This window comes from Cavia porcellus, unplaced genomic scaffold (genome assembly GCF_034190915.1).
Source record: "Cavia porcellus strain 051 isolate PalLab524CR breed Dunkin Hartley unplaced genomic scaffold, mCavPor4.1 scaffold_31, whole genome shotgun sequence".
Taxonomy (NCBI): Eukaryota; Metazoa; Chordata; class Mammalia; order Rodentia; family Caviidae; genus Cavia; species Cavia porcellus.
Window position 1 is genome coordinate 27,214,523 of NW_026947514.1, and position 10,972 is coordinate 27,225,494.

The 10,972-nt window shown below is 43.6% G+C and overlaps 1 protein-coding gene across 1 annotated transcript; it reads right to left on the minus strand.

The window, feature by feature from the left end:
- Positions 1-1,773: 1,773 nt before the first annotated feature.
- Eif2b2 (eukaryotic translation initiation factor 2B subunit beta) lies at positions 1,774-7,557 on the minus strand. The gene is made up of 8 exons (XM_003472422.4): positions 7,313-7,557; positions 7,074-7,194; positions 6,769-6,917; positions 5,774-5,937; positions 5,037-5,132; positions 4,416-4,553; positions 3,418-3,484; positions 1,774-2,312 (listed from the first exon to the last, which is right to left on the minus strand). Exons 1-8 carry the CDS (start codon positions 7,473-7,475, stop codon positions 2,155-2,157), a joined length of 1,056 nt encoding a protein of 351 aa, XP_003472470.1. The 5' UTR covers positions 7,476-7,557; the 3' UTR covers positions 1,774-2,154.
- Positions 7,558-10,972: the final 3,415 nt, after the last annotated feature.

Genomic DNA, 10,972 nt, shown 5'->3' on the forward strand with positions numbered 1-10,972 from the left:
GTCTCACACAGGACCAGAATGAGCCTTTCTCTCATAACCTGCTTGTGACCAGCACTGGTCAGTGTGGCTGTCAAACACTTCTTCAAATCTTTGGGTTGTGTGTTTGTCAGACATGCAGGCTCTTCTCCCCAGACACGGCCGGCCGTAACAGCTAGAGGCCAGCTTGTGACTCGTGCCCTAGGAGGTCCTCTGCAGGCCAGGCAGACCAAAGTGAAAACAATAAAAAAATTAGATAGACCTGCTTGCTCATCTGGTGTCTGCCAAACTTCTTCCCTATGCATGAACATACATGTAATTTTTTGTTTTAATGTCATGATATGCATAGTTTTACAGCTTTATCCCTAACTTTGTAAACTAACAATATAAAATGACTTCCTTACAAATCTATCCCCCCACCTTCCTTTTTTTTTTCCTTCTGGTATTGGAGATTTGGAGATTGAACCCCAGGCCTTTACACTAAGATACATCACCAGCAATTTAAAAAAAAAATACTTGGTTTGAGACAACTGGCTAAGTTGCTAAATTGCTCAGAGTGAACTCAAACCTGCAATCCTCCTTCAGCCTCCCAGAGTGCTGGGATTATAGGTACATACCACCACAACTAGCTTTATCCTATTTTTTTTTTTTTTCGTAATCAAATTGAACTCACGGCCTCATGCTTGCCAGGCAGGCACTATGCTGCTGAGCTATATCCCTGGCCCTTTTGGGGGGGGTGGGTGGGGACACCGGGAATCAAGCTTCAGATCTTGCACTTGCCAGGCAGGCACTTGTGCCACTGAGTTATACACCTAGCCAAAAGCTTTTTAAGTTGATGTGATTCCAGATGTTTATCATTTGCAGTACTTCTTGTATGGGGGGTGGTAACTGGGAACTGAACTCAGGACCTTGCACTTGCCAGGCACGTGCTGTGCTGCTGGGCTATATTCCCCCCTCCCATTCTTTAAAGGGTGACAGTGAAACTGCCTACAAGGTATAAGCAGACAGCATTTACAAGTTAATTTTCTAGAGATTTTTCATCTAATGCAATCAGGTGCTAACCAACTGTACCTAACTCTTGCCATTTGGAAATGTGGAACAGGAATTAACAAATCTGAGTTTTAAAGAAAAGTCAAAAAATATGCACCCTTTTTTTTTGGTACCGGGGATTGAACTCAACCTAGAGCTTGCCAGGCAGGTGCTTGTGCCACTGGGCTAAATCCCCGGCCCTTAAATCTGCATTCTTAAAATATATAGTCTTCAGAATTAAAAATACTAGTAACTCACTTCAGTGAAATGCTGGGTAGCCAGCCAAAATGTTTCCAATCCAGACTCCCCACACACCTTTCTTTTGAAGCCCCTATTACACTTGTACACATAATGTTCCAGAGTGTAGATGTCACACTTAAACTTTCCTTTATTGCTAAATGCTTAGACCATGACATTATAAGTACTACACTGAACATTCCTGTATATTTCTTTGTGTGCTGGTACAAATAATTCTAGGATAGGTTCCAAATTACCTTTTAGAACATTATACCAGTTTATAATACTGTTAACAGGAAATGAGGGCACCTCCAAGATCAGAGGGTGTCGTTCTATGATCTCAGTCTCAGAAACACCCCCTGAGGTGACTCTAAAAAGTTGTGAATAATTTCAGTAAACTATAAAAGGAAACGAAATACTTTCATTTGCACGTCTATGTTTTATACTTTTCCCTCAAGAAAACCCAAAAAGGGTTCTGCTGCTGCTGCTACTCCAGTTCAGTGGGAGCTGAGGACAATAAATAAACTCAGGAACTTTGCAGTAGCTTTTATTGGCACAGCGTAGGAAAGGTGTGGGAGCCACTTCTTCGTAAAAATCCACATCCCAGCAAGGTAGTCAGTGTTATGCTTACCACACCAGTGAACCAGAAAGTTGAAGTTCCTGAAACAGACATGGCCAGGTCACCAAGAGGCTCCAAAATCAATAGGTTCGGCCCTGCTGCTCTGGTAAGCCCCAAAAGGCAAGAAACAGTCATGGATGGGAGCCTTGTGATGGGATGACCGAGACGCCCGGAAATGGTATCCAGCTTTCTCGGGCTGACGCTGTCCGCCGCAGGGAGGACCCCGCAGCGGCAGCACTGAGTCTCCTCCAGCTCTGTCTGCCTGAGCACTTCCTGCTCAGCACAAACGAAGGTCACAGGACGTGATCGTCAGGATGGTACAGCTCACTCATCAGGCGGTAGATGTAGGAAGGTGCATTCCCACCGATGTTGGAGATAAACAGGGTGATGAGTTCTGGCGGGACGTAGTCAAACACTGGGCAGTGAACGCTGACCTTTTCCAGGATATCTCCTGAAAGGCAACGACACACGCGCTAAAGATAAAAGCTGAGGATCCTCTATAGTTACTCAGTAGCACGTGGAGCTGGTTCAATAACGCAGGCGTATTTGCAACCCAGGAAGGAAAGCTGGGGCAGAACACAGACTAGAAGAGAAGACTCCAGACCATGAGCCTGCAGTGCCTCTGCACAGCCCTTTGAATAAAATGCAAACTTGAGGCTGCAACCTTTAAACTTGACACCACAACTTGATACTGGCCCCACTGTATCACCACCCTAATTATAATTAACAGGACTCTCCTCCATGCTTGTTACTCTCCGGCCATGTGGCCATCTTCTCCAACTGGCAGGGCATGTACCCGTGTCACACCTTTGCACCAGTGCCTGGCAAACACATTCCCAATCGTCACATGGTGGGTCTGTTCACTCAGGACTCAGCTGCAGTGTCCTCCCATAAGGGGCCCCTGTCATTCCTAGGTAGTAACCAGCCGCTTTCTGTCACATCACTCTTACTTGTTTTTTCCTAAAACCCCCACAATGGACATCTTGTCTGCTACCTGCAACACAATGCAAGCTCTGTGGGAGCAGGGCTAGCCACTCCGTTCCCTGTCCTATTGCCGTGCCTAGACACAGTGGGTACTCACTGAGAAGCCAGCTTGACTGCTGAGGAGGCAGGAGCAGAGGAAAAAGACCCCAACACAAGGATATCCAAGCTATACCAAGCTTTACAAGTAGTAATATTTCAAAGCCTGCTTCCTTTGGTAGCCAACTCATCAACACAACTCCCTACAGCAACTGAAAGCGGGTCCTTCTCGTCCTTCTTGGTTGTGGCCTATTTTTTAAACAATGTACGAAGCCACACCCAGTCAGTACTGGGTGACCCAACTCCCCACAGGCCTCCAACAACTTGGTTAACACACACAAGTCTCAAAGCAAGTTTACACGGCCTACCACAGCTTCCCAACCACTAGAACAGCTGGAAGTTGCTAACGCTAACTGTCCTCACGAGAAGTATGATTTAAAAACAAACACAACCTGACAGCAGTTAATTCTACTGAAAACCAAAACAGAAGACAACACACACACACACACACACACACACACACACACACACAACACCTTCTGTAAAAGGGAGGACTTCTTCAGGAGCCACGAACTTGTGAAATGAATCTTCTTCATTGGGGAACTAGAAAAAAAAAAAAAACAGATTACACAAAAATTCCACGTCTAGATACTCAAGAGAATTCAAAATCTACATTCACACAGAAAATCTATACACAAATGCTTAGAGCATTATTCATAAAAACCAAAAGGTAGAATCTACCCAAATGTGTTTTTTTTTTTCTTTTTATCGGTACTGGGAATCTAACTCACAACTGCCTGCTTGCAAGGCAGGTGCTTATGCCGATGAGCTAAATCCCCAGCCCCTCCAAATGTCTATCTACAAAAGAATGGATAAATTCTGGTGTACACATACAGTGGACTATTATTAAAACTTGAAAAGAAATTCTGAGCCTGTTACAATATGGATGAATCCTGAAAATACACCACTAAAAAGACACAAAAAGTCACGTATGATTCCTTTATATTAAAACACCCCAAATTGGCCAATCCACAGACCTAGAAAGCAGCTTTACCGTAACTATGAGACAGGGAGACGGGACTGGGGAGTCATTACTTAATGGGTACAGGGTATTTTTCTGGGATGACAAGTTTTGAAGCTAGAAAGTGGTGGTTACACATGCAGGGGATGTACTAAATACCACTAAATTGTACATTTTAAAATGACTAATTGTATGTTACATGAATTTCACCTTAATTAAAAAATACGCAAGCCTATAAATAGGTTGTTTTCAATGTAAATAGCTTCTATTGCCTATGAAACAAGCCTTCACTTAGCAACCGATAGTATTTTGACTACAAAGGACAGGCTCTAGGACAAGACATGAAAAACTGGTTCTGTGATCCTAGTTTAAACCTGTTCAGCATTTTCAGAAAATGGCCAGGGCAATAAGGGTGCTGGCAACTGTCCCCGCAGGGCCTTGCCCTACCCCATCCCGTCCTGACCTTGCTTCCTGCTCTGCTGCCTCCCAGGCAGGGACAGACCACCAACCCACCTGTGGGGAAAGCTTGAACATGGGCGCACAGACAATGAGTGGGGTGGAATGGTGTTTCGCGGCCAGTGCCAGGGTGTGAGTTCCTGTCACAGCTCTCAGGGCGCCATTGGCCAGGATGGTCTTCGTGCCAATGATCACCTTTGGGACACAAAGAAAAATGTGAGCCATCTGAGGGGTAAGGGCTGCTGCCTCCAAAAGGCAGAATGCTCAGCCCTCCACCTGAGCATCCCAAGGGGTCACGGACCAGGAGTGGGATCCTACACTCAGTACTACGAACTCTTGCCTTCCCAAGGGAAGAATGCCAGTAGCACGGGACTGAGTTCCAACTGCACTTCACGCTGTCTGGAAAGTTCTAAGCAGTTCCTCCTGAGCAGCCAAGAGCCGCTTTCATTTACCACTTACCATGGCCAAGCTCTTTGATTCATGTCTAACCTCTGAAACTTGGCTTGGCTCCAACTCTAAACAGCCTATTCCTCTAAACAGAGAGGCACAGTGATAAGTGTAAGGGGGAAAATGTGGTAACACATTTTAAAAGCCTACGTGTGTAGTTTCAATAAAAATAAGGGTTTCTTTCAGTATAATCTTCATGAATTTAACACATTTAACTGCACAAATACCTACCTTGTTGACTCTAGACATGACAGCAAAAATAGCAGCATCAGTCATGACAGTGGTCTCAATTCCGGCTTTGGACAAATTGACAGCCATTTCATGACCCTGCAACAGGAGAGAAAGGCTGTTGCTGGGACAGAAAGTGACAGACAGTGAAAAGAGCTTTCAAATAAAAATGAATCTGGGGAATTCTGTGACACAGACATGTCTAGTACACAATTTCCAACACAGAATTCGTTTTCCTGGCTGGAATCAGTATTTTCTGGTGAGCTACAGCGAAGCCCAGGGGAAGCTAATAAATACATATTACTTCACAGCAGCACTACAGCGGCCACAAAACTGGAAATACAACTTGCTTGCATAATCAAGCATAGCTAACAAGATAAATTCTGGCTCATTATTTTACAACATCCTGCATCCTTACATAGTTCTTTGTTGAGACTATTATTTAATTAAGGATCGAGTGAGATCAGAACAAGCAGTAGTCATCCTCAAGGTAATATCTCCTCTATTTTGATTCCTAAAAGAACCAAGATTTCTCTTAGCCCCTGCAGTTCATCCATCTTTCTTAAACCAGTGAGCTTTAAGATGCTGCCGAATGAACAACTTGACAATTCCCTTAAAGGTGTATCTTTCTAATATCTCAATGTCTTCCCTATCAATTCAAAACTGGCATAGACTCCATCCATCTACCTTTCTCCCTTTTCATTTTTTATTTTTCTTAACAACTCCAGCAGTCCCCATACCTGGCAGAAAGGTGCACACTCTGCCACAATAACATGGAACTTCCTCTTTCGAGCAGCCTCTTTAAGGAAAGCCTCTACTGTTCTTGAAAACCCAATGGTCATGATCACCTCGTTGGAGTGGATGTGCTCCAGAGCCTGGGCAGCAATGTTCTCTGTCGTGCCTTCTGCAAGAACAGTTTTGCAAGGAAAATATGAAGCTGCCAAGCTATAGAGATGGGACAATAGCATGGAAAGGGATGTCTGCCCTTCACATGTATGTACTGTCTCCCTGGCAGATCCTAGTACCACAGAGATAATAAGCTTAAGGTGAAATATCACAGTTTCTTAAACGCTCCATGCTCTGAGATCTTCTGCTTCTCAAGTTCTCATTCTACACCCCTTGTGCATCAGCAACCCTGCTCATCAACTACCTCCCTGCCACTCTACCAGCTTCTTCTTATGGTTCCTGAAGACAATGAATTCAGGAAACAAACAGCAATCTTGGGAAGCCTAAAGTGCTGATTGGGCTAAACAGAGATTCCACCTAAAACAACTCTTCCTCCAAATTGGCCACAATACCTCGATGTGAGAGAAGAGAAGTTGAGGCGTTTGGAATCTGCAGTACTGGGCACAGATAGAATGTAGCTTCTTCATCCCGGGGAACTCCAACTGTAATGAGTATCTGCAGGTGTCTTGGGTCACACAGACGAGGATGAAGGTAACATATATGTGTGTATAAAAATTAACAAGGCTAGTGAAGGAGGCTCTGTCAAATGTGGTTTTAAGATTTCGTTTTCTCTACCATGAAAATGAGCTGTGATCAAGGGCTGGGTCTGTAAGGAGAGGTTACTTTAGTCCTGCTAGCTGCTCCACCCATACCTAATCAGAAAGGAGGACAAACTGCTAGTTACCAGAGGACTGGTGATTATTCCCAACTCTGCTGAAAAACAACTTCTGGGGGCTTCTGTTTCCTCATCTGCCCGCAACCTGACCAACCTAGCAATCAGATCTCTTACCCAGCTCTACCAGCAACTCATTAATCGCCTCAATGATGTTGGACTGAAGCTGAGCATAATGTAAGCTGAAATCCTCGCTCAGGCCTCCGGAGGTCAAGAGTTTGTGCAGGGACTCCTGCTGATCGCTCTCGTCACTGCGTCCATGTAGTCTATGGGGGCGACAGGACCGAAGAGTGAGGCGGGGAAGAACTGTGGTTAGATAAGTAACAGAAGTTACTCAGCAACATCAGAGGGTCCAAGCATGGACAAAGAACATGCAAAAAGTGTCCCTGGGTCTAATCCGGAGCGCAAGTCATGAACCAGACCTGCCATACTCTTCGCGGATGATCTTGAGCACTCTCCGCACCATGTTTCCCACGGTGGTCTCCGAGGGCTGTGCGGCCATCATCCTCTTGCCCTCTCTGCGAATCAACTCCATCAGCTCCCCTAAAACCAGACAGAGAGGTGAGCGAGAACAGTGCGCGACAAGTCTTGGGCAATTTTTAGCCTCGGGGTCGGGAATGAAAAGAGGACGGGGAAGCGAATGCAGCTGGTTTTTCCTCACCAGCATTACTCCAGCGGCGGTCGGTGATGATCCGGCGCAGCAACCCTAGGGTCTCCCGAGCCATGTGCTCGGAGCTACGCTGCCCGCCACCCCGCTTCAGGGTCTCCACAAAGCTTTCGATCGTCTCGGACAATTCCAAGCCTTTCGCCGAAGCTCCCGGCATCTTGACAGCAAACTCCAGTCCCGCGGAACGCACACCTGGACGACCGCAGTGTTGTACTTCCGGGGCAGGAAAGGTTTACTTCCGCTCCGCGAAAAAAATTCCAGTTTGAGCAGGAGCAGGTTCGTCCCCTCTGTCTGCCTGGACCAATCAGAGACCTGGGGCTCGGGTCCTTAGGTTCCAATCGAGCGTCCACGCGCCTCTGAAGGACGAACGGAAGTGACCTCTGCTGGCCCCCGCCGACTCTTAACACGGGTGACTCGCCGGGCTACAGCGGGGAAGCTGGGATTGTCGCTATGGAAACAGCACAGCAAGTCTCTACGCTTCCTCGCTTCTAACCGAGGTTACGCCGGAGAAGTTGCCGCCCCCGTTTCTGGCCCTGCAGCTGCAGTCCGCCAGCCCGCCAGACTCAGACCTCTGACTGCAGCGTCTGCAGCCCCCGGGGCCTCGGGCAGAAACTCGAATTTGGTACCGTTACATTGCCAGATAATGCTTGTGCCCTTCTTTCTAGCAGATTGAACTCCTTGAGGCTATCTTTTGCATTTGTATTCCCACGACCTAGCTCACAATAGAAGACAAAGGAATCAGGAGTGAGGGGACTTCCTACCCACAAGGAGATTCTAAGTAGAAGCTAATCTGTGAGCAAAGATGAAGTACTTCGATTTGGGCAGACCTGCCCACCTACAGAGGCTTGGAAATGTGGTGCATATAATGTAATGAGAGTTCCCGTTTGCTTAACGCTTAGGGTTTGTTCGGTGTTGCTTGTGAATTGCTTCATCTAATACTGGTCAATGAGAGACACTCATCTCCATTTTACAGATTGGAAAATGGACCTGTAGATTTTACGCAGTTAAGGAAGAGTTCAAATTTAAATCCGTGGGGCTGGGGATTTAGCTTAGCGGCATAAGCACCTGCCTTGCAAGTGTGCAGTCGTGAGTTCAATGCCTGGTACCGATAAAAAAACGAAAAAGACAAAAAAAAAAAAAAATTTAAATCCGTGCCTCTCAGTACCTGAAGTGTGGGAAATAGAAAATCTTTGTCTCCTTAAGATAGAAAAAAAAAAAAGTGGGATCTTTAAGCACACTGTTTTGTTTCTGTGGTTGGTTGGGTTGGATTTGTTTGTTTGTTTTTGCCTTTTCCAGACAGAGTTTCACTATGATGTTCAGGCTGGCCTTGAACTCACTGTGTAGCCCAGGCTTGCCTCAAACTCATAGCAATTCCTGCCTCAGCCTCCTGAGTGCTGGGATTACAGGTGCCTGCCACCACACCTGGTCTGCCACCACACATTTTTAAACCCTATGTTACAAGAGACAGCCTTCCAAAAATACAGTTTAATATAGTATGTATTAAAAAATCAAAGAACAAGAAAACTACCAGCATGAATCAAAATCGGCAACAAATTACTAAATCAAAAATTCAGGGCTGGAGGTTTAGCTCTGTGACACAAGCACCTGCCTGGCAAGCGTAAGGTCCACGTGAGTTCAATCCCCAGTACACAAAAAACAAAAACAAAACCATAAAGAAAGAAAAATACATAATAACAAAGGGAAATTTAAACCTGGAATGTAAAGAGGTTCAGTATTTGAAAATCAATCAATTTAATATATTAACAATCTAAAAAGGAAAAAACATATCATATCTTGATGCAAGTCAGGTGATCAAATGCAAGGTTTATTCACATTAAACTCAGAAAACAATAGAACTTCATCTTGATACAGGGCAACTATAAAATTATACATTTAAAAAAATCATAACATGTATAAGTTTGCTTTTTCTGAAAGTCAAGTACAAGGCAAAAGTAGCTACTTTAATTACACCTTTTCAACGTAGGCAAAGTCCTAACCATTGCAATAACGCAAGGAAAAAAAAGCACACAGTAGAAAAGTACTCTTGGGCTGGGAATTTAGCTCAGTGGCACAGCGCCTGCCTGGCAAAGTGCAAGGTCATGAATTTGATTTCGTAAACCAAAAAAAGAAAAAGAAAAGTGGCTCTTATTTACAGACCTCCTGGAACTAAACGTAATAGAAGTAACACATGTGTTTTAGCAAGGAGGCAAAGTTGAAACATAAAAATGAATCATATACATGTATTTAAAAGTCAGAAACAGACTTTAGGCCAAAAACACGATGAAAGAAAGCCTGTTTAACAAACAGTGCTAGGAAGATCGGCTATCCACATGCAGAAGATTGAATCTAGGACCCTATCTCTCACCATGAACTGAACTAAAATCAAAATGGATCAAAGAGCTAAATAACCAAAATAGAAATACTTAATCTGCTGGAAAGTAAAATAGGCAAGGGCTTTCTCAACAGAACCCATTTGCACAAGAGAAAACCAAGAATCAGCAAATGGTAGCATGTAAAATTACAAAGCTTCTGCACAGCAAAGGAAGCAACCAACAGAATGAGGAGACAACCTACCGCATGGGAAAAAATTCTGCCAGCTATTCCTCAGAGGACTAATATCTAGACATATACAGAGCTCAAAAAAACTTTTATTCCCCCAATAAAAAATGCAATAAAAAATGGACAACTGAAATGAACAGATGCTTCTCATAGAAAGAGGTACAATTAGCCAGTAAATACATGAAAAAATGTTCAACATCTCTGGTCATCAGAAAGTACAAATTCAAGCAACAATTACTCCAGAAAGATTGGTCATTTTCTTTTGTTTTTTTTTTTAATTTTATTTAAGGAGAAAAAAAAAAACAGAAAAAGGGTACAAGTTAAACAGAATCTCAGAAGAAATAAACAGTAGGAAATCATTAGCTAACGGATTATATATTGTCATCTTAGAAATAGCTGTTCAAGTTACAAAATCAAAGCATACAAAGTGGACATTCAGACAGTGAGACTGCAAACAGTTCTGTTCAATGATCCAACAAAACTCAGTAATATGGTCATCTATCTTACACAAATATACATGCAGTTATATAGAATGGTTATTGTCAAGAAATCAGATAACATCAGGACTGAGGATGTAGCTTGGTGGTACACCTGGTTTGATTCCCAGCACCAAAAGAAAACAAAAAAAATAGGTAACAACAAATGCTGGTGAGGGTGGAGGTTGAGGGGAAGAATTCTCCATAGTGTTGGTAGGAATGTAAACCATGCCACTACTTTGGAGAGTCTTCAAAACACTGAAACTAGAAATTCTGTTTGAGCTATTCCCCTTTAGACGTCTTTCTGAAAGAGTTAAAGATGTCATATTACATTAATAAATGCATATCCATATTTTTGGCAGCACAATTCACAAAAGCTAAATCTTGCAAACAACCTGTATGTCCATCAGCAGATGCATAGATAAAGGAATGGGATATTTACATTCAATGGAGTACTACTATGCGTTAAAGATAAGCTTGAGTCATTTTTAGGAAAATGAATGCATCTTGAAATGATAATGTTAAGTGAAATAAATCAGACACATAAGTTTAAATACAGTGTAATTTTATATGAGAAATTAAAATATGAATAAAGCTGGGCACAGTGACACACACTTGT